Source organism: Clarias gariepinus, chromosome 23, assembly GCF_024256425.1.
Source record: "Clarias gariepinus isolate MV-2021 ecotype Netherlands chromosome 23, CGAR_prim_01v2, whole genome shotgun sequence".
Lineage (NCBI taxonomy): Eukaryota > Metazoa > Chordata > Actinopteri > Siluriformes > Clariidae > Clarias > Clarias gariepinus.
In genome coordinates, this window is record NC_071122.1 from 12590807 (window position 1) to 12615670 (window position 24864).

The 24864-nt window shown below is 36.2% G+C and overlaps 1 protein-coding gene across 1 annotated transcript in view; it reads right to left on the minus strand.

The window, feature by feature from the left end:
- The window catches only part of stab1 (stabilin 1), a 93428-nt gene extending 79156 nt beyond the window's left edge, over positions 1 to 14272 (minus strand). Inside the window, exons 1-17 of the mRNA XM_053484208.1 lie at positions 13996 to 14272; positions 13716 to 13843; positions 12202 to 12317; positions 12019 to 12104; positions 11149 to 11218; positions 10636 to 10731; positions 6733 to 6843; positions 4869 to 5059; positions 4620 to 4750; positions 3714 to 3841; positions 3534 to 3604; positions 2554 to 2700; positions 2336 to 2470; positions 1417 to 1488; positions 1179 to 1292; positions 1009 to 1062; positions 293 to 373 (exon numbers count right to left, since the gene is read on the minus strand). Of these exons, the coding sequence (XP_053340183.1) occupies positions 293 to 373; positions 1009 to 1062; positions 1179 to 1292; positions 1417 to 1488; positions 2336 to 2470; positions 2554 to 2700; positions 3534 to 3604; positions 3714 to 3841; positions 4620 to 4750; positions 4869 to 5059; positions 6733 to 6843; positions 10636 to 10731; positions 11149 to 11218; positions 12019 to 12104; positions 12202 to 12317; positions 13716 to 13843; positions 13996 to 14049 (1785 nt within the window). The 5' untranslated portion in view covers positions 14050 to 14272. The remainder of the gene's footprint in view (positions 1 to 292; positions 374 to 1008; positions 1063 to 1178; positions 1293 to 1416; positions 1489 to 2335; positions 2471 to 2553; positions 2701 to 3533; positions 3605 to 3713; positions 3842 to 4619; positions 4751 to 4868; positions 5060 to 6732; positions 6844 to 10635; positions 10732 to 11148; positions 11219 to 12018; positions 12105 to 12201; positions 12318 to 13715; positions 13844 to 13995) is intronic.
- Positions 14273 to 24864: the final 10592 nt, after the last annotated feature.

A 24864-nucleotide genomic window follows, 5' to 3' on the forward strand; every position in this document is an offset into this window, starting at 1 on the left:
GGTATTAAAGTATCACTTTTATTATTTAATTTGACAGTCTGGTGAGAGGTTTTCAAATGGTAAACATATGCTTCACATGTGGTGTAAGACTTTTTTTTCCACAAGTCAGGTATGTGGTCTTTATATGCGATTACATATAACTACAGTATATTAATTGTAGAATATGTCTGATTGGTAGATGTTATGATAATAATATATCTAGCGCTAAGATCTTTGACATGATTACATGATTAAATTCTATTTAAGAACACTTTCTAGTTAAGAACAACCCCAAACATATGCAGAGACTTACATCACCAGTGATATTGATCGTTATGACCTGATTTGCCATAGTTTGGATCTCTGTCATGCTGGTCAGCTCGTCCACAGTTACCTACAAACAAGTACATATGCAGAATATACCGTATACATAATAAAATAACCTACCAATATATCTTTATGTAACAAAGCTATATACTGTATCAACAATATTTACACCTGCACTGCATGGGATCTGAACAAGCTTACCACATTTGGAGAAGTGTTGTGATGTGATAGAAGTATAGAAGGGGTGCCAAAAATTAAGTGGAGTAACGATACTGATAATAAAAATAAAGCGTATAAAATAATTTTTATAAGAAAAATATTGTGTTTGCTTGCTTGCAATCACATTAAATAAATTGAAAATACGTCAGCATCCTTTGAAACAAGTACATTAAGATTTGGCAATGTATTTAAGGGAAAAGATTTTCCTAAAGATATAAAGGCACGCTGACTTGTTCATTACATTAACTTCAAAGTTTTAGTGCAAAGTTAAAAAAGAAGAATGTCAGACACTAAACTCATCTACATTATTGATGGGGGGGGGGTCAGTAAACAATGTCTACATTGCATTTTACAATAAAAAAGTCCTTATGTCTGTGATAGCCTTTCTATTAGACAAATCATTATAATAATAATAATAATAATAATAATAATAATCAACATAATGAATTCATTCATTTAAAGGCAAAATGCAAACAGTCTTACTGCTGCGAGAGAGAAAATGTGGTGCCTCAGAAGCTCTTGAAGTTTGTGCTTCGCCTTTAGGAGTGAAAGATATATTTTGAGTAAAACAAAATTCTACACTTAATACTGGCATGAACTAAAATATTTATGAAAATATTTATGTACACAGTATATTAACATTCATCACTTACATCCTTTAGCATGTATATAATACTGCCATCCCTAGATCTGTCTATGGCTTTGTTGGTTGGGACAAACAGTGTAATTGGCCCTGGATCTTGGAGTGGCATTGAAGCTCCACAGTTCTATGAAAAAAATAAAAAAATAAAATAAAAAAGGGTAAATTTTGAGTTCAGTTAGAAACACCTAGAAAAGCATGCAACTAATTTTATATGAATAAGTCAAGAGAAAAAAGGAAATAAGTCTTACATCTAGCAGAGATACAAATCGATTGAATCTGCTGTCTTCTGCAATAATGTCTCCAATGGTTTTTGAAGAAAACTATAATTAATAGGAAAACGAGTTACAAAAAAGAGATACCACTTAATGATTAATGAAAAAAAGGATCTCCTCCAAACAAAAAAATATATAAATTCATTCTTAATTATAGTTTCTCAGCAGAGTATATTTGGTGTTCAAAGTCACCATTAGTAAATACAGTATACTGTACATGTTGTTAAATAAGTTATCATTTCTATAGCAACTATTTGTTCAGAAGCATGCATGTTGGACACTACGCATTAACAAAGATTTTAAATTAATTTTGATATGGTGTAGTTCTCTGGGAATATAGCATTTTTAATTATTTCTCCAGTGGCACCCAGAGGCACAGCACCTTTGGAACTGGGAAATTGTGGTTTCGTGGTAACTGCATGACTGTCTAGTCTTTCTCTCTTCATAAGAGAAAAACTAGAGAGGCTGGTAAAAAAACAACTGTTTATTGCTAATAGGAACTGGCTTTTTAAAAATTAAGCACAATTATAAACAAACGAACATATGATGTCATTCTTTAAAATATAATAATAGCTAATTAGTGAACAAGGCTTTTTTATTTCAGTGTTTTTAATTAATGTGGTATAATATTTGTTATTAGAAAATAATAAATATCAGCGTAGTAATGCATCATGTTTATTGCTTACTTACTGAAAAACACAGGACAGAGTGAGGCATGCATATGATGCTTTTAGCATGCATTTTGCTAAGCTGGTGTGTGTGCAAATTTGCAATTTGTTAGTCAGCCTACTAGCACCACCAGGCATGTCTTGGCTGATAAAATATAGTTTAAATAAGGGAAACACTATAAAAAATAAATTTTTTATCACTCTTAGAATTTAAATCATTACTTTACCTCAGTATTGTCAGAAGTGTCTAAGGTAGCAAACGTAAACACTTTGTCCACTATATGAATAATTCCATTGGATGCAGGTATGTCACTCATGATTATTGTCAACAGTGTATCAGGATCATTTTTTGAGATGAACTTCTGCAAAGCACAAGCAAAAATCAGCTCTAAGTAGACATTAGATGTGGAACCATACAAATTTTAGTTTTAGAATCATAATTCACCTTGTTTGATTTAAATCTCATAGGTTCTCCTCCATATGTCCATAAGTCTTGTCCTTGCAAATCGTTGTAAAGACGTTGGCCGAGAATGAGGTGATGTTTGCAGATGGCTTCTGCATTTCTCCCCTGGTTAAGTTTATCCATGGATAGCTACACACACACACACACACACACACACATTCATTCCATTACATAGAGATATAAAGAAAAAGGACTTAAAGTATAGAAATTCTGAAAAAGTATGTTCATTTATGCACTTAAAATTTGGTTGGGGCTCCTTTAGCACAAATTACTGTCTCAGTGCGGTGTGGCATGGCATGTAGGCAATCAGCATGTAGCATTGCTAAGGTGTCATTAAGAACCAGGTTGCTTAGACAGACCTCTGGAAAAGCAGATATTTTGGCAGTTTGCTGCTCTGGAGCATTGAGCTGTGTGCCAATACAATGTTCTACAGTAAGAAAGATTATTCACAAGTGAAAAGCATTCAAGTCAGTTGCCAAATGTAAGTGAAGCTGTTTGGCCTTTATGCCCAGCGTCATATTTAGTGAAAAGCAAAGGCATTTCAGCAGAAAACCCCTCATGCCCACAGTCAAGAGAGTCACTCAACTAATTCATTATGAACTCCTCTGTATGCAAGAGTATTCTAAAGGCAAATGTAAGACCATCTGACCATCTGGATTATTCCTTGACATTTTAATATTTTGGGAGGAGGGGACTGTAAGTGTATAGGTTTTTAAAAATTGCTATTTTTATTTATAAACTAGTGCACTTGTACATTTGAACAAATCAGCACTCACCAGTATCATTTGGCCTTATTTTATAAACAAAAAAATGCATAACATTTTATAAATGTTATATGAGCCTAAGCTAAATAATTAAATCTAAAAGTAAATTTATACATCATTAAAATAATATTCATACCATAATATTCAATAATTAAAAATAATAAAAAGCAATTAAAATTCATTTCTACTTTTGCTCACCTGTGATGTATTCACTGGGATGAACGCTGTAAACGGGCCATGCTTGCTCAGAATGAGCTTACATCCTCGTTCTGTAAAAATTAATGTGTACTGGATACATTATCACTAATTTAAAACATCTGCAGCATAAATAAGTTCAAGAGAGGACAGATAATCTATGAATAATTTCAGCAATAGTACCAAACAATGAAATGCTTCCGGTGAGCTTTCCTGCTTGGCTGCCTTCCTGATCCAGTTCCAAAACACGCTCTATGATATCACCATAACAGCGCCACCCATCGCTGATCTGTCCCTGAGTACAAACACACCTAAAAAAAGAACAACAGTTTCACAAATACTGATTTACATGGCTCAGAATCTTTGAAGAATTAAAATGGTAATCCAATTTCTTCAGTGAATTTGAGAATTTACTGTGAATATGCTATTTTGTGTAAATTTGCATACCTAGATCTGCTACGGAATGGTGTCAATGGAACATAATATATTTTTTTTATCCAACATAGTATTAAGCCTGAAAGTAGCTTCAAAATTGGCAAATGTGTGTTAGAAGATAATTTTGGTCATACATTTTTCATCAGTTAAAGAAAAACATAAAACCACTTACTAAATTATCAAAAGTTAAGTAAAATAATAATCTGCTACACTCTTAATTTGAGCAGTAAATACAAAAACTCAGTAAAATCGCTACTTTACCCAGTTTTGCTTTTCCTAAATGCATAAATGTATGCAAAATGAATCATTATAACACACAACTTAGCATTGGTTATTTGCGATCTTAGTAAATTGGGACCATGGTGTATTATTATCAAACCTGAGATGAAAATATAAAAAAAAATTAAAAAAGGGGTCAGAGAGTAGAATTTGTTGAATTTGTTTAAAAACTACAGATGCCAATTTGATGTATTAAAAATATTTTTGTGGAGCTCAGTTTTGTGAGTACTGTACTTTTCTGTTATTTCTATTTAGTGCATACCATTAAAGTTATTTAGGGTGCCCATACTGTATAAAGTCCAAGCATGATATAATATGAGTAATAACAAAATACCAATACAAAGAGTATGAAAAGAGTGAATAGTGAAGAGAAACCTGGCTATTCCATCTTGTCCAGTTTCACAACGTGCAGTCCTGTGGCATGTGCCATCCTTACAGGCGGATTTCAGCCTGCAGCCAGTACGAGGGTCTGATCCTTCCATCCCACTCTGACACACACATTTTGACTGAACACAAACACATTTATCACAAAACTTACATGAATAAAGGAATCTACTGTTTATGAATCTTATGTATAATATACAGTAAAGAGTTCATTGGTATAAATTTTAGCCCAACAACTACCTGGCCTGGTCCAGTGACTTCACAAACAGTGGAGTTTGTTGGACAGCCTCCATTATTTTGAGAACAAGGGTTGACCGGGATGCAGAATTTGCCATCTCCCTCAAAGCCAGCTTTGCAAGTGCACTGAAATTGCCCTGCACCCTTGTATGAACAATCTGCATTTATGTCACAAACATCCTTGCTGCAAACCCCTGAAATTTTATAAGAACAACTGTCATGAACAATTTTTAATAATCAAAGTTGGCATGTCTGTCCAATGGGCAGTAGAGTTAGGTAAATGTGAGAAGAAATTTTATGTTGTGTTTTAACATAAAATAACAGTCATGAGCAAACCTTAGTACCCCTCTTTTAATGTTAGGTGTAAACATAATAAAAACATCTGCTTGTAGCAGGTATTAGTATTGTAGTACAAATACAACCTCAGACAAACAACATATAACTTTTTTCATGATGCCATTATTCATTTAATAAATATAAAACGAAAAAGACCCCCCCAACCATGATTCATAGCTTGTAGAGAAACCTTTGCCAGCAATAACTTAAAGAAATCTTTTCCTTAACAACTTTATCAGTTAGGAATTTTGGTCCATTCTTCTTTATAACATTGCTTAAAGGCATTGAGTTTTTTGGCCATTTACTTATGAACAGCTCTCTTACTGTATGCTGTTGCCATGGCATTTTAGTTGGTTTGAGGACTGGACTTTGACTAGCCCATTCCAAAACCTTGATTTTTTTTTTTTAGCCATTTTGATGTGAATTTATTAGTGTGCTTCAGATCATTGTCTTGTTTGCAATTTTTCAATTTCAACCGAGCTTTAGCTGTCTAACAGATGGCCTCACATTTGCATCTAGAATACGCTGCTATACTCTGCTATTTCTTATGGTTTAACACTTAAACACATAGAATAAAGAGAAGGGGTACTTGTACACATGACTGCATATTTCAATATAAAGTGAGCTAACCAAAAATACATTGTTTAATAAGCTTGTTTTTACTCATCTTAGCTAATAATCCCTGCCTGTGTATTTTTTTTATGTAATAGTTAGTGACATTTTCTTATAGTGTCATGTGACAGTTCTTGCAAATTTAATCCCTTCATCCACTGACTGGGTGTGCACTTCAGATAGGCATTTTTGCTATTTTGCCTTTTTCCCTGCAGCTCACAATAACCTATAACCTATACCTCTGTATAATTCAAAGGGTTGTGAATTATGAGTCACTCGTTATAGTATTAGTAGTACCATTTAACTTTAAATGAAAAAAGCACATATCTCTGTCCTTCACCATAATTATTGTTTCGAAACAAACTTAGAAAATAATTTACTCCTACAACATGGGATGCCAATGTGTGAATAGTTCAAAGTGTACCACTTGAAGGATTATAAAGAAACAGTGACATTTTAACACCTTATATGCCTTCAAAGTCTTGAGTGCATGTTGAGCAATTAGGAGCGGGCGATTTTAAAAACTAATTTGCAATTGCAGTGTTTTGATACTGGTGTATGTATTGAGTGGGTTTCAAACTACAGTAATTCATTTGCAGTATTTGGAAAACAAACTTTACAAGCTGAAAAACAGCCAATTCCAGTCACTGAATGTTGGATGAAAGAGAATGTGATTAAAGTTAATATTTTCCAAGCAAACACAGGTAGGGATATTTTCAGATTAATAAAAAGGTAAATATTTTTTTATTTATTATTTATATATATTTCTGCATCTAATGTATCTGAAACAATGACCTTACAACTTTAGGTTTTAGTCTATTTTAATGAAAATGTCTAAAAGTAGCCTAATTTTTACTTGTTTTTACAGACAACATGCACTATGCAAAATGTAATTGTCCACTGTCTTAAAGGATCGTACCTACACAGACGCGTCCAACCTTTTTAAAAGATGGAAGGCATTCGCACTGAGCACTTGCACCCTCTCCTTTGCAGTAAGAGTAGAGACTGCAGTCTGAACATGAAGACGAAACTGCATAAGGAGAAAGACAACAGTTAAAATTATGTATCATTATATTTATCTTTCATAATCTTTTTCAAGCTCTAGACCTCTGATGATGTTCAGGTTAATTTGTTACCTGATAATTGTCATATTTTCAATAGTACAAAGTATATTTTGCACCATAACAGGGTTTTTTCAAACCTGTTTTTTTTTCAATGTTTATACAACACATCATTCATCAAAAATAAGAGACTACTGCAATTTACTTTCAAAAACATCTGGAATGTTATCAAAAGAAAGATGGATGGTCAAAAACCACCAAGCAAAGCTGAGCTGTTTGCTTTTTTGCAAAAAAAGAGCATGCCAAAAAGCTATGAAAGCTGTAATTGCAAATCGTGGTTATTATATTTTATACACCAAATACTGATTTCGTAATGTTATTTAGCCAAAGCATTATCACAATTTGTTTACAAATTATTAGAATTATTGTTTTATATGAGTTATTAAAGCTCTGAAAGTACTGCATGATCTTGGGTTATTTTGATGTGTTGTGATGTTATTTCCTTTAAATATACTGTACACTCTGGATAACAATGGTTCTCTTTTGAATTAAGAAGAAATATTGTCAGTTCACAAAAAATTAGACAAAACAATCCACATTACTGCCATTGTCAGGATGTCATACAGAATACTCCCGGCATTTCTTAGACGCACCGCGTGTGCTGCCAAGTTCGTCTCCAGGCTACTGACCCAGGAGCAGAAGGAACATTGTATCAAAGTCTGCCAAGAACTCCATCAGTTTGCCTTGGATGACCCGTCCACACCAACAATCATGTCGAGTATCATTACTGGTGACAAAACCTGTATGTGTTGGTCCCACCCTGAGACAAAGCAAAAATCTTCACGACCGGAAAGGGTCGGAAAAAGGTCCTCAGCTTGATCAAGTGCATGCTTATCATCTTTTTTGACATTTGTGGCATTGTGAATTAAGAATTCGTCTCTAGGGGCCACATCGTCATTAGCAAATTATACTGCCAGGTTTTTTTTTTTTGGAATTTTTCCCAATTTTCTCCCTAATTTAGTTGTGTCCAATTCCTCCTCGTCACTAGGGGGCTCCTATATTAAGGCTACTACTACCACTCAGTCGGAAGGGCCGAAGACTATCACGTGTTTCTTCCGAAACCACATAACGCCAGCCGACCTCACCTTTTTGAACTGCTCGCTCACGCACCGTTAGGGGTGGCGTAACACACTAGGAGGAAAGCGCTATCCGCTCCTTCCGCTTGCGTGAGCTCACAGATGCCCCTGATTGGCTTTAGAGCCATGGTTAATGTGGGAGCACAAAGTATCTCTCATCCCTCCCCTGTGAGAGAGTTGGCCAATAGCTCTCTCTAGACATCCGGCTGCGAGAGGTTACAGCATCACCCGGGAATTAAACTAGCGATCTCCAGATGATAGGGCGAGCACTTTACCACTACGACACTCGGGGGCCTACTGCCAGGTTTTAAGGCATTTAAAAAAAGACGTAGTCTACCGCGAAAGCGATGCGATCTGTGGTGTGTAAATCTCGAACCTTTTTAAAACCACCACATATATATACTGTAATGTTCGATCACAGATTTCCAGTTTGCCTTCTGTTTACCATGATTAAAATAGGGAAATAATTATGTACGGTAGAGCCTTTGTTTTGTTTCCTCTTGTACTTCCTGTTTTCCTGGTGCTCCAGCTCCATCATAAAACGGCCCTGATCATTATCACTTCATAGTATAAAAATAAGCATAACCCATAACAACAAATTACAGTACTGTCCCTCGTATATTTATTCCCCCATTTGAACCTTTTTACTGTGCCAAGCTAAAACTTGAACTAATTACTATACTATGTGATTTACACAATGTCTACATTTTTACAAGGTGCTAGTTCCAAGGTTTATTAAACATTAATCTTTACAGCTGCACATATATACTGCATGAACCTTATACAGTACCCCGCCAAATAAAAGAAAGTTGAGCATCAACTAAGGAGAACAACTAAGAAGATTTTAAGTTAAAACTGGAACTAAGATAAGACCCTTCAACACTGATCAAAACCTGGAAGGATAGTGCTGAACCTTTAACTTTTAGAAAGATGTGGTTTAAAGAGGGAGAAGGGAGAACAATTTGTGAAGCTGCATGGTAAAAATAGGGGAGCATAAAGATAAAGAAGAGGTTTTGGAGCAATGTGAAAAGGTTATGTGTAAAAAGGTCATATTTGACTCTACTCAAGAATGATTGGTGTGTCAGGGAAGAAATCAACAATCAATTGCTTCATCATGAAGCAATGCTCCCATCATGCTGTAAGCGCCTCTGGAGGCAGTAATATGATCTGAGGTTGTTGCAGATGGTGACCTAAATGTACTGAATGACCAGGGTATTACATGACTGGATGTTTTTGTCCCTGACAGCACAGGCAAATTCCAGGACTTAAATTGTAAAAGAGTGGTTCTGGGAGCAGGAGGAATCAGTTTCACACATGAATTGGCCATTACCCTGTGTGTAATCGAAGCTAAAAGTGATTGAATTTTAAAGGATGAGATTTCTTTTGGTTATTCATGTATTTTGATATTTTATTTCACCTTGGTATTGCTGATTCCTGTTGTATAAATTACTGCATAAAACAAATATACTATAAATGCTAAAATCTGTAAAATAAAAACAGCTTTGACAAAGATTACATTTTTAAGAAGATAAAAATTAAATGATATGGATAAACTAAGATTTGTTTAGCATTCAGTTTTGCAATGCATTCTGAAAACTACATTCTATGGATTCACAGGGTAGCACATAGTTACATTATACAGCTTGGTGTGATGTGGCTGCAAGTTCCAAAGTAGAGTTATTAAGAATTATGCAGATGGAAATAAATTCTCAGTTTGTTTTTTATATTGATTTTTTACATTATTAAAACAGAAAGCTTTAAACTTTAAAGTCTTCGTAAAAGCCTTGTTTCTTCATATTTGGCTTCCGAAGAGACCGGCTTTCTTGTATTATATACTGATTTCTTGTATTTCTTGAGGAATAGTTCTCCAGATTTTTTGTCTCTCATTTTTTTTTCTTTTTGTAAAGCTGCAATGACCTTCAAATCATTTAAGCATAAAAACATCCAAATTAAGGCATGAACCAGTTAGAAACAGGTGCAGGTGATGAGAAATGATCAGGCCGGAGATTAGTATACTTGTAATTCTAAGTGGTTGGAACAAATGAGAGGGGAAATGAGGTTGCTGCTGTACCATTCACTCATCTTCTATACCGCTTTATCCTGTATTCAGGGTCACGGGGGGTCTGGAGCCTATCCCAGGAGACTTAGGGCACGGGGCAGGATACACCCCACACACATACACACATTCACACACTACGGGCAATTTGGGATCACCAATTAAAAAAACCTACATGTCTTTGGGAGGAAACTGGAGTACCCGGGGGAAACCCACCAAGCACAGGGAGAACATGCAAACTCCATTCACACAGAGACAGAAATCGAGCCTGGCCAGGAATCAAACTCGGACCCTGGAGGTGCAAGGCGACAATGCTAACCACTACACCACCATGGCACCTGTTATTACATAAACAACCCTTTTTAAATATTATCTATAGGAACATTGCAGTCGTAGTAACATAGTTAAATTATTAATCACTTAGTTTAATATTACTATAACTTAATATAAGGAAATGAGGGGTCGCTCAAGACAGTACTATATATTTATTTTTCCCCCACAAACCTGATATTTAAAACATTTTAAAGCTCTGACAGATAAACAACCTTATATAATATAATCAATCTTACTTTGGTCACACTTTGGTCCAGAATACGGGGGTTGACAGTAACAACTTCCATCTCCATCTGGACCCGAATTACACGTTCCATGCACACAATCACACACTAAAGCAAAGGTACAGTAGCACTCATTAAGACACATAAAAACCATGTATAGCAGAACATAAAATCATAACATAAATATTAATACATTTGTGAATGACAGAACAAATGTCATATAATGTACACTTACAAAGCATCTCAAATAGCATGTACATAAAGTTTATAGGGTTGCATAGTAGAAAGATATAAACAAAGACAGTCATTATGACACTAAAATATTTGTTTTTAATACGGTTTTAAATATGATTATAACAGCTAGGAAAGGTGGTGAATTTGCTTAAAATACTATGTGATTAGACTTCTTTAGTAAATGGAAACTTAAGTTGTTTGCCGTAATAATGCATTCTGCTGTGCATTCTGAAGTGACAATAAAAACACGAAAATCTTAAAGCAAAAGTTAGTATTAAAATCATCACACACCTGAGCTGCAGCGATTACCGTAGTTCTTCTCACTAGAGCATTTCTGACATGCAAACCCAGTGTAGCCCTCCTGCAAAATACACTCAGTCATACATATGTTCTTTACTGTATAACACAAAGCATAAGGGAAACTGGAAAGTACTGTACTACATTAAAAAGGAGAGATACAGGAGGCTGGGGTTTGAGAGCAAAAAGGCATTTATCAAACACAAACTCTACACTGAAGACTGATTACACACACAGTTCTACAGTAGGCCACATCTTAGCTACTGTGCAAAAATGGCTAGTGTGTGTGTGTGTGTGTGTGTTTGGTGATCCTTACTACTGCCTTGAGTTAATAAGATCAGATTCATTTAAATAAGATTTCTGTGATTTCTTTTAGGTCAGACAACATACTATATACAAAATTTTAATTTTATTCTAAAAAAGCCCCCCAACCGAATAAATAATAAATTAAATAAATAAGATCTATTTGCCAGTGACTTTTTATACTAAATACCAAAAGTTCTAATAAACTGCACATGTAGTTAGTTTGAAAATGTCTTTTATATTTAGTAGGAGGTAGTAGAAGGAAAAAATATTGAAAAACTAAACTACAGTATGTGAGCAAAATGAAAAAGTTAATATTTTTATTTCATTTGTTAACCAGGCTCAAACTCTGTCCTGTATTTAAGGGTGGACTCAAAGCAGATATAGGCAGATTACACAACACGGCTCAGGTTTGTGTTTGTGGTTCTGCAAAGAGAACACAACTATGCTCGGTATGCTGTTGATATGAAAATCAACAATGCCCCCCTCCCCCCCCCTCGTTAATGTAATAATAATAATAATAATAATAATGTTTAATTGTAACCAATTTTATTTTATTACCTCACACACACAGGTGCCATTTCCTGATTCTCCGTCCATGCAGGTGCCATGCCAGTTACAAATTTTATCTGACACACTAGGACATGCTAAACAGATAAAACATTGTGTTAATACACATTGCATTCTAACTATAAGCATAGTCAATATCTAAAGCAGAATTAGATCTACAGTTATCAAACTTACCTGAGCACAGAGACCCAAAGAAGCTAGGACAGCATCGCTTGATAAGAGTGACTTTCTCGCAGGAGCGAGAACAACCAGGCAGCTCCAGAAGGCGTTCACCGATTTGCACTGTGTAGCTGAGAAATCAAACACAACACACTTGGTGTTTCAAAACTTCTTATCCAATACACTTGGTGCACAATATGCTATATTGGCAAATCTACTGGTTATTACTAATCAAAGGGAGTTTCATTTAGAGGTTTTAGACGTTTTTGCTTCTTTCAAAAAATATTGCAAAGTCAAACTGGGATTTGTCAAATTGTTGGAAATATTGTTGGAAAAGGAGATCTAAACGACGTCAAACTAAACGACATTTACAGAAGATTTAAAGCACAATATGGTTATGAGACTCTCATCCGCAGTAAAACATATGAATTGAATGCAAACATTTTACAGAACGTCACTCATCCGTGAATGACGATCCCGTTCGCGGTGGCTCAGAGACAACTGCACTTCCCATGAACATTCAGATGATCCTAAAAAAAAATCTACAGATAAGTTGTTGGACAAACACCAGTATGTTGGTGTTTGTCCGCCAACACAGAAGAGCTAATCTACAGAGAGATAAGGAAACATTCTGACACGGAGGGCCAGGATGTCTGATTGTGGCTCCAGAATATTGAGAAAACTTTCTACCTTGATTATATCCAAGGACTAGTGATAGCAAGGGAGTGTATGGAGAAATAAGGGGAGTTTATACTCTCATGAGTGGATTCTTTTATTCTGCATCAAAAGGGTTAGTTTGACTTGAAAGCCTCAAGGTAGGAAAAAAAAATAAAACAAATGTTTTGGGCATTAGTTACAATGTATAGAAATAGGTTTGATAAGTAGTTGTAGTTCTGTTCTGTAATCACAAAACAAGGATAACTAACTGCAGAGAAGATAATCTCACATTCATCTTAGAAGGAATGCTCCGTAAGAGAGTTTGTACATTAAAAGTTTCAAAAAATTGCAAATGTATAACATTTGTAGAATTCCATTTCCTATCTGAAACTCAGTTTGATGGCTAACACATAGTGCCTCAGCTTTAACTTTATTACTGTTTTTATCTCAGCACTTTACTTCTGAAAACTTTTACAGATAACTATGTGCCGTACAGTGTCAGGAACCACATAAACAAGTCTGTTTAAAAAGCTGAACAATGTAGTGCAGAGTGAGGCGAGTGTGTAATGATTTAGGCATGCAGCCTGGGCTAAATTTATCCAGTAGAGAATAACACTGTAGAAAAGCACCATTTAGAGGAAACGTTATGGCTGATTGACTGCATTTGTAATAAGGGGAATCTTGAATTAATTTTCTTTATCACTGAGATATACTCAATTCTCACCTTTAAACTTTTTTTTTTGCATCATAGTTACAATGTGCTCTACTGTATATAAAACATATAAAACAATTTTTTTTTCCTGCTGAAGGAAGCTTGAAAGGATATCTGGACACTAGAGCGAGCTGGAAGAGCTGGATGAGAAGTCATTTACCGGCACTCAGCATCAGTCGAAGTCTTCCTGAAGCCTTGTGGGCAGACGATAGCAGGTGCAGCAGCACAAGACGTACACAGAGTGGAGTGGCGGACAGTGCGGGGCTCATCACAGCGATTCGAGGTAGCCTTCAACAAATCAGATCATCAAAGCATGCTGTGCACTGAAAGCTAACTGTAGTCTAACATCTAAAGTAACGTTAAAACTTCTAGGGAAAAACAACAAATCTAGATACCGCAAAGAATTCTAAAGGTACTATAACTGTAAAAAAAAATCTTACCTCGGTTTGTAAACTGCACAGCACCGTGAGTCCTAAAATGAGGAGATAACGCATGGCTGCTTTCGGAGATCAAAGAAAGAATTTCTCAAAGATAAGCATTCATTCGAAAAATATCCACCCGAACCTCCCTTAAAGCATGAGTTACGAGGCAGGATGGAGAAGTTTTACTCTTCCATGTCCAACAAGTTCCTTTCTGCTTTTGGGGAAAGAAGTGTCAGTTTATTCCTGGTGAGCAAGGGAGGTTCTCCTACTGACCATGCACCATTTCGAAAAAGAAGAGAACAAGTAAACGATCTCTTCCTGACAGGAAAATGGACGGATTTCCTCTGCAATGTCTGTTAGGAAATCTGTACTTGTCAACTGACTGCTGTGCGACGTTCAGCAAAATACCAACCGAGAGTGACAATTAGCTGAGTTTTTTTGTTCAGACGTGTCTAGCAGTAAATGTACTACATACAGATGCATGTCAGTACAGATACAGTTAGTACAGATGCCAAAATGCTAACTTAAATGCTAAGGTCACAAGGCGGGGTACACCCTGGACAGGACGCCAATCCATCGCAGGGCACACAGACATACACACACACACACACACACACACACTTATTTACACACTACGGGCAATTTTAAGAATACCAATTAACCTAACCTACAAGTCTTTGGACTGTGGGAAGAAACCGAAGTACCTGGAGGAGAAAATATACAGTGTATATATGTATGTATGTAGTAGTTGATTCTGTGCAAAGATCCAACAATAAAAACATTTTATCACAGAAACATTATTTTCATGCATGCATTTCATCATTTTAAAGCCAGGATCATCAAGTTCTTATGATCACAAAGCTGAAGTGGAAATGTTTCTTTAGTTAAGTTTTTAGAGGTGTCAAGTAACGAAGTACAAATACTTCGTTACCTTACTTAAGTAGAAATTTTGGGTATCTAGTGTATACTTTACTGGAGTAATTATTTTTTTAGCCGACTTTTTACTTCTACTCCTTACATTTTCATGCAATTATCTGTACTTTTCTACTCCTTACATTTTAAAAATAGCTTCGTTACTCCTATTTTATTTCAGCTTGTCATTAAAAAAACACACAAAAAAAAACATCCGGATAAATCGCACCATCCGGATGGAGAGAATTTAATTGTGGTTGGATGAGAAGTATAAACATACCATTCCAACACCCTATTGGTTGGTACGCGATGCATCGCACCTGCACATGACGTCACGTCACACACTCGAGCAAGGACGTATATATAATTTTTTTTTTATTAATCACTTGGATTAATCATTCATTCTGACAGCACTAATGTTTATTGTAGACAACCATACAAGGGTAATTGTTACTAAGCCTGCCCTGGGTACACTAATTTTCTTGTATGTTGCACTCACAGATTCCTGCAGCTAAGCTTGGATGTACATTTACATTCTAATAAAAGTTACCGATGACATGCCTCTGAAGTTTGACTTTTTGCACCATTAAAATACTTATAGGCAACTAGTTATCATATCTTCTTCTCCATAAACATGTTAATGCTCAGTAGTACACTTCTTTAATGTATTTGCATTGTACTAAAATGCATTCTTTTTTAATTGCCATATACAGTATCCCAAATCACTAGGGCCGTTAAAAAATACAACAAAAAACAACACCACATTTTTCTTTTTTTTTTTGTGAGGTGTTAGTGCAGTATATAGGCCCGTGGCACAGCCTAAGCTTTTATCCTTAATGCTTTTTTCCCTCTCACGTTACTTTTACTTTTATACTTTAAGTAGTTTTGAAACCAGTACTTTTACACTTTTATTTGAGTAAAAAGCTTGAGTTGATACTTCAACTTCTAAAGAAGTCTTTTTAAACCCTATTATCTATACTGTACTTCTACTCAAGTAATGAATGTGAATACTTTTGACACCACTGGTTTTCAGCTTATGTTTTTATTTTTTTAACTTAGTTTGAATTCACTAAAAATATATGAGGTGGCCTTGTGCTCTTCACTGAAGGACTGCTTTTTATTTAACATCCATAACACGGATTTTTATCAGCAACATTCTACAATTGCTAAGCAAAATACTGTAAATAAGTCATCGCTTCAGAAGAGCTGGCCTGCATCAAGAAAAAATTTCAACTTACAGAAATTAGGTTAAGAGTTGTCTAATGCATTATTAAAATCTAGAAGGATCATGGTGAACCCTTACACAAGAACAGAATGCACGAAATAGAAGTGTAAACTTTGAGGTATAAAAATATAAGAATTTAAAAGTCTCAAGTGTAAAAATATTGTGTGTGGGTATGACAACAGCAGTATGATTAAAACATAGACAATCATGACATCTGGTCATCAAGGAGAAGGAAGTGAAAGGGAAACCACTCAATCACTCATCATTTATATCGCTTTATCCTGTATACAGGGTCACAGGGGCCTGGAGCCTATCCCAGGAGACTTAGGGAACAAGGCAGGGTACACCCTAGACAGGGTGCCGATCCATCGCAGGGCTCACACACTCACTTATTCACACACTAGCGGCAATTTGGGGAAAGCCATTTAGCCTAATCTGCAGGTCTTTGGACTGTGGGGTGAAACTGGAGAACCCAGAGGAAACCCACCAAGCACAGGGAGAACATGCAAAGTCCAACCTGGCTGAGAATCGAACCTGGACCATGAAAGTGCAAGGCAACAGTGCTAACCACAGTGCCGGAAAGCAAACCAATATTTCTAATAAAATATGTGCAACTTTTGTGGACCATCACGCATGATAATTACAGTAATCCGAGCCTTTAAGGAGAAAATAGTTACATTTTAAGTCTATTGTCATATGCACAGTAAATAAACATGTTTCAATGAAATTCATTAAAACTGCTTTGCTGTCCACAATAAATGTCATAAAAAGTAACCATATAAGAAGTTTTACATGTCAATAATTACAGTATACCATAACTTTTTGGTTTTCAACGGACATTCACATTGCTCACAGAAATGTTCCCTATTGTGTAATGTTTTATAGACAGTAAAATGTGTATTTAATAGTATGCATAAACTTTTCACAGAACAGAAAGCTAACAGCAAATGGTGAAAGATACCAGAAATGCACAGATGTGAAGAGACCACTATAATTCACATGGTTTTGGAAAATGGTGCCATCACCCTAAGGTGAAATCAGAGACAGAGTCCTGGAGTCCCATGTTCATATAGCAAACTCTTACCAGCACAGCCTGTCTGAAATCAACCAGAAACATCACCTGCTGAGGATAAAACGGGTACATTGTGTTCTATTTCCTGATGCCGGAGCTGTTCCCTGTGAAAATATCTTGATTGACGAGGTTGTGTTCAACCTGCAGAAGACCAGGTGGCGGGGGAGTAACATTATTGGCAACTGTGTCGTTGTCTCTGTCCCTGGGATGCATGGCGGAAATGTCACCATGTGTGCTGCACATTTTGCTTAGTGTGGGGTTATACATCATGCAAAACATGGTCCATATAACACTCCCAGTTTGCTAACATTCCTCTTACTGAGCTCAAAAATACTGTATCTCATTCTTCCACAGGAAGAAGAACCAGAGCAGCCCACGTAGGTTTGTCACTTGGGATAATGTGAACTTCCACGATGACTGGTTTGTCAACAACCCATGCTTTAGCTGTACTGTACCTTTCACTATACTTACCATTTCTAACTCAGATAGAGGAATTCTTTTTAAAGTGGAATGTGTCCAAATGCAGACCCCACATACATGTGGCACTGCTCCAGGCAATGGAGAATGCATGTAACACCATTCACCCGAATTAATGCCAGGGATGGATCTGCCATGCCAGGCATTTTTACCCTTGCTGCTTGGCCAGGGAGAACATTGCAGCCAATGTGGGTGAGGTACTCTGATCTGACCTGGATTTGAGACGAAAGTGATGAGTTTCATTACATTTTGCAATTTTATAATATTTTTATCAAATCAGCAGAACATTTAATGTTGCAGTGACGAATAAATATTGGATACATTTTTGTATCTGTGCAATGATTTACTTTAAAGTGTTTTTCAGGATCGCGGGAACCTGGAGCATATCCCAGGAGACTTAAGGCACCACGCGGAGTACACCCTGGACAGGGTGCCAATCCATCGCAGGGCACACACACATACTCATTCACATACTACGGGCAATTTGGGAACACCAATTAGTCTAACCTGCATATCTTTGAACTGTGGGAGGAAACCGGAGTACACGGAGGAAACCCACCAAGCACAGGGAGAACATACACACTTCATGCACACAGAGACGGGAATCGCGCCTGGCCGGGACACGAACCCGGACCATGGAGGTGTAAGACGACAGTGTTAAACACTACACCGTGCCACCTGAAATCCAAAACAGTTCCATCAAAAGTAGTCATGTGTTTTTATGATGTTCTTTAAGACATAAGCATTCGATAGCTGTACTGTATGTATTGTTTTTGTCGACTGAGGTTTTGAATTCTGAATCATTTTCAGTTTGATTTTAGACTTTTGAGAAATTGAGAGTTTCTCGTACTCTGTTTAAACATTTGGGAAACCTGTGCAAAACAGTAAATTCAATAGATAATAAAATGCTTGATCTGCAGAAAAGCACCATAAATATGTGATTGGATGGGGGGGAAACAGGCTTGGCACTATACATAGTGCTGTGTAATCAGAATAATGCTTGTCTTTCCTGACATTGTTTTTCTTGCAGTTTTAACAGAACACTGTTTAAGTAATAAATGTGCTGTCATCAGCCAAAGTAGGTCAGTTCATGAGTCCACCATTATTAACAGGAATTTGATATATTTGCAAACTGAGTTGCAATTTATGTCATATAAAAATGGATAAATATGAAATTTGAAATAAATCATGTTAAGATTGCTTAAGATTTAATAGCACTTTTACAATACTTTTTAAAGGTTGTGTTATACAGAACATCCAGAACTCTTAAAAAAAGGGTGAAATATGCATTATTGTGCCACAGTGCGGGTGTTGAACCTTTGAAAAGAGATATAGTTCATTAAGGCTTTTTTAAAATATTTTAGGATTTCTGTAGTAAGCAGTGGCGGCCGGTTAATAAGGGGCGCTGGGGCGCCGCCCTTTTAAAGTTAGCCAGAGATAAATGCTACTCTAACTATTACTACTGTATGCTTTGTAATTATTTAACATAATAATTATTTATTTTAATAATGAAAAAAAATGACATTTAGTCACAATATTCCACTGTAATTCTTAATATAATTTAATTACAATAAAAAAAAATCTGAACTGTATTACGTTCATTTGTGTTTGCGTACGCGGGGCGTCTGGACAAACGAGTGTCTATGTAGGCACATAGATATTTGTAAAGCATGTGATTTGAGGCTGAGCTTTGGGGCGCAGCACTATGCGACCTGAACTTTCCCACTTTTGTTCTTAGCGAATCAATATTGTTCTTAAATAAGATATTTTTTATACAGTATACATGTATATACTAAATAGCTGAAAGTACCTGCTTGCCTGCCTTCACATGCTTACGAACTTCAGTAATCCACAGGGTTTAATATGATGGACCTTGCTTTGTCATGTTGGAACTGGTGTGGGATCGTTTTTTTCTAACTTAGGGACACTTAATGCTTCATCTTACCAATACATTTTGTACTATTTCATGCTCTCTACCTTATGGGAACAGCTTGGGCATGGCCCCTTACTGTTCCAACATGACTGCGCACCAGTGCACAAAGCAAGGTCCATAAAAACATGTATGAGTGAGTTTGCTGTGGAAGAACGTGCCTGCCCAGATTACTGACCTCAACCCGATAGAACACCTTTGAAATTAATTAGAGTGGAGATGCGAGCCAGGCTCTTGTCCAACATCAGTTTCTGACCTCACAAATGCGCTTCCAGAAGAATGGTTAAAAATTCTCATAAACACACTCCTAAACCTTGTGGAAAGTCTTCGCAGAAGAGTTTAAGCTGTTATAGCTGCAAAGGATGGGCCAACATTATATTAAACACTATGGATTAAGAATTGGATGTTACTCAACTTCATATGCATGAGAAGGAAGGCAAGGGAATACATTTGGCAATATAGAGTATAGATAGAAAGAGTCATGTGTAAAAGTTAATGGTCACTCTTTTAATTCCATGATTTTTTGTGTCGAAAAACATACTGTAATATAAATCATCTGCTTATAGCGTGTTTGCTTAAAGGCAACCTCAGACAAATGACAATATGTAACTTGTTTTACAGTACTATTATTTATTTAACCAAAATTAACTCAAGAAAAAACATGCAGGTAATGCTAAGTACTTCTCTGATTTTATAGCTTGCAGATCCACCTTTAGCAGCAATAACATTAAATAATCATTAACTACACTCACCTAAAGGTGTTCCTAAAGGATTATTAGGAACGCCTATTTAATTTCTTATTAATGCAATTATCTAATCAACCAATCACATGGCAGTTGCTTCAATGCATTTAGAGGTGTGGTCCTGGTCAAGACAATCTCCTGAACTCCAAACTGAATGTCAGAATGGGAAAGAAAGGCGATTTAAGCAATTTTGAGCGTGGCATGGTTGTTGGTGCCAGACGGGCCGGCCTGAGTATTTCACAATCTGCTCAGTTACTGGGATTTTCACACACACCCATTTCTAGGGTTTACAAAGAATGGTGTGAAAAAGGAAAAACATCCAGTATGCGGCAGTCCTGTGGGTGAAAATGCCTTGTTGATGCTAGAGGTCAGAGGAGAATGGGCCGACTGATTCAAGCTGATTGAAGAGCAACTATGACTGAAATAACCACTCGTTACAACCAAGGTATGCAGCAAAGCATTTGTGAAGCCACAACACGCACAACCTTGAGGCGGATGGGCTACATGAGCAGAAGACCCCACCAGGTACCACTCATCTCCACTACAAATAGGAAAAAGAGGCTACAATTTGCACGAGCTCACTAAAATTGGACAGTTGAAGACTGGAAAAATGTTGCCTGGTCTCGATTTCTGTTGAGACATTCAAATGGTAGAGTCAGAACTTGGCGTAAACAGAATGAGAACATGGATCCATCATGCCTTGTTACCACTGTGTATGCTGGTGGTGGTGGTGTAATGGTGTGGGGGATGTTTTCTTGGCACACTTTAGGCCCCTTAGTGCCAATTGGGCATCGTTTTAATGCCAGGGGCTACCTGAGCATTGTTTCTGACCATGTCCATCCCTTTATGACCACCATGTACCCATCCTCTGATGGCTACTTCCAGCAGGATAATGCACCATGTCACAAAGCTCGAATCATTTTAAATTGGTTTCTTGAACATGACAATGAGTTTACTGTACTAAAATGGCCCCCACAGTCACCAGATCTCAACCCAATAGAGCATCTTTGGGATGTGGTGGAACGGGAGCTTCGTGCCCTGGATGTGCATCCCGCAAATTTTCATCAACTGCAAGATGCTATCCTATCAATATGGGCCAACATTTCTAAAGAAGGCTTTCAGCACCTTGTTAAATCAATGCCACGTAGAATTAAGGCAGTTCTGAAGGCAAAAGGGGGTCAAACACCGTATTAGTATGGTGTTCCTAATAATCATTTAGGTGAGTGTACGTATATACAGGCCTGGCCAAAAAAGGTCATACATTCAAATAGTTTGTTGGATAGCATTTCGCTTCAATTTACCATGGCGTCATTCTAATAAGCTTATGCAATGTTGATTTATTTAGCTTCATCCACATCACATTAATCTTGACTTGATGATGGGAGAGTCAGACTGCTGTGTAAAGTCTTCTCCAGTACATCCCAAAGATTTTTAATGGGGTTAAGGTCTAGACTCTGTGGTGGCCAATCCATGTGTGAAAATTATATTCCATACCATTCATTTACAATTTGAGCAGTATGAATCCTGGCATTGTTATCTTGGATTTTTCCTGTCTCATCAGGGAAGGAAAAATCTATTGATGGAAAAATCTGGTTATTCAGCATATTAGGTAGTCTGCTGACCTCATATTGTGGGCACAGAATTGCTGAGTCTAGACATGACCAACAAAAGTGACTCCAGATCATCTGCTCCACAGGCTTGTACAGGAGGCTCTTATCATGATGGGTGCTCTTCTTACGCTGATGCACCACACACTCTGGAACAGGGTAAAGCTGGACCCATAAGACAACATGACCTTTTTTTTATAATGCTCCAAAGTCTATTCTTTATGCTCCCTGGTATAAAGACACAGCTGGTTAGTCCCAATGCCTTGAATAGCAAAGAGCAAGTGTTACAAAGTTACCAGAAGAACTGCTGGCATATTCTTCAGCACACTCAGCATACTCTTTCCTGCTCTTTCGAAAAGTTTTAAAAGGCATCATAATGCTTATGGCATTATATATATATATAATGTACTGTGAGTAAAAAAGCTGGTTTTACTGAGACTGCTGGAGAATGTAAGTTTTTTTTTTTTTTTTTTGGTAACTTTGTCACGCTTTCGCTTTTCCATTTTCATGCAAAATCCAGGAGCCTAATTGTTTTTTTTTCTTTCTTTCTTTTTCTTAATTTTTTGTTTCCATTTGAAAACAGGTCTGTAATTTAATTTATTGCTTTTATTTCAGGCATGCAGATGTTCTGTAAAGTTATTTATTTATTAATTTTGTTTATTCATTAAGTTATGTTTAGAAATATTGAATGATTTTGTACATAATAATGCAGACATGATAAACGCATATAACTCAATTCGTACCAAAGATAATTTGCTGTGTCATTCAAAGGCATGGCTTCAAGTCTAAAGTTTTGGAGTGTCCACAAAAATATTTGTGCATTGACAGGACTGAACATCACTCTGCGCTCTGACCTTTAGCACAGCACACTCTGCCTTCCCTGGAATAACAGGATGCAATGAGGTCAAAAAGGATGCAATGCTCAGTGTTGCTTCCTCACCCAACATCACTCATAAAACGTTTTGTGATTTTTTTATTTTTATTATATATATTAAAATTATTAGCATAGAATAAGAGTGAGTATATCATGTTAATGAGCTGTTTACCTTTACGGATACGACACATATTATTGTCCAATTCATTTATCAATTTTAACAGGGTGAGTCTGTGGTACACAATCTACAGAGAGGTTATGTGTAAACAGACTATATTTAAGCCCGAAATCTTAAAATCATACATATTGCTTGTGTAAATATGGTAAATATTTGATTAAACTAATTCACATTGTAATGTTTTCTTTTTAATCACGCGTGGCCGAATGGAAAAAAGTATAGAATACTGCTGACTGCCATTGTAGTGTGCAGTGAATCCTCTTAAACAAAGGGTGTTGCGTTTAAGGTCAATCGGTTTATCTTTCCTAACTGCTAGATTGCAAAATGAGCACAAAACCTTTCTCTCAACCATTTTCTTTTGTTAAACCTGCACAGCACATTTTACTCGGTTGTTTAGACAATATGAGTTTTACACTGAAATGGCAGTTTATTAGCTCCATTAAGGTGATGAGCATCTTGTAGGTACTGTATATAGGGCTAAGGGCTAAGAAGTCCACTTTTATGGACCTAATGTATATATTTTTTTCATTAGAATCTACTGCTGAATATATACTGAATAATTTGGTTAGTGTAAACTGTTTCTTTAATCAGCAGTATAATTCATAACCCTGTCGAAATTGGCTTTTTATGCAATTTTATGCCAGTACTTGACTAAACAAAGCCCCGCCCACTAGAATTGATTGACATTTCATTAGAATGTAGATCATTGTGTTTATAAATTGTTTTTTTTTTATCATAATCATCGAACTTCAGACTCTAATGAGACTCTGATTTTGTAAAAAAAAAAAAATTTGAACTAGTTCACAAAAATGTGTAAATGTATATGCAAGTTATTATAAGTTTGAACTGGCAAAGTTAAATTGTCCATAAGAGACAATTTCATGGTTGATGCAAATGAAGCAGAATAAATAAATAATTTACACTCTACAGTTTACTTCACAAGAGATTGCTGTTTTATTATGCAAAAAACTTTAAAAGTGTGAGCACCCAATTTGTGTTAAATCACATCAGCTACTAGCAGGTCTTTAGATCAACCGAACATTCCAGGTTTTATGATGATTGCTCAATGTTAACCCTATAAATCCTTATGCCTGCTGAATACTAATGTTTTGCTGCAGTATACCAGAAGTCGGCTCTCTTAAGTGTATAGTAGCTAAAAAACAGTTTTTGAATTATGGCCTCAGAACTTTGTGCTCTATATCCAGTTCAAGGTTCTACATGCATCCTCTATTCAGTTCAGGCTGTTTGAATAAATTAGGCTTTGCCTTGCAAGGAGTGCTTGGAATGTAGAGATCATATTGTTTACAAATGTTCATTCATTTCGGATACTTATTGATGTTCAGACTCAAATGAGTAATTTGAAATCAGGTCCATTGGACCCATCTTGCTTGCCGTGTAAGGGCATACTATCAATCTTTAGTTGTTCAGAATCCATGCTGCATATACAGTACCTAAAGCCTTACAGAAATCTTTGATGCTTGGTATGAACACCACCAAGAGACTAATTAGAACAGATTGGAAATCTCACTGTTCTCCATCTTTTCAAAGGTGCATTTTGGAAATGGTCTATTATCCGAATGGAAAAATGAAGATGTACACGATCCAAATCCCTGGATAAATTTTTACATATTTGGGGTTCGTTTCTTGCCACAACAGGACTACTGTTTATATTCAACTGTTCATAACCTACTGATGCATGTTGTACATTTATTGTATCCCCCAGGCAGCTTATTATTTATTGTAATTTTTAGGAAATTTAATACATTTTGTTCTTTAAGGGTATATGATCATTTAATTATGTTATTTTTGATTGTTTAATTATGTTTACTTTTTTTTAGTTACCATATTAAGTGTGTAGTGGTTATGTTG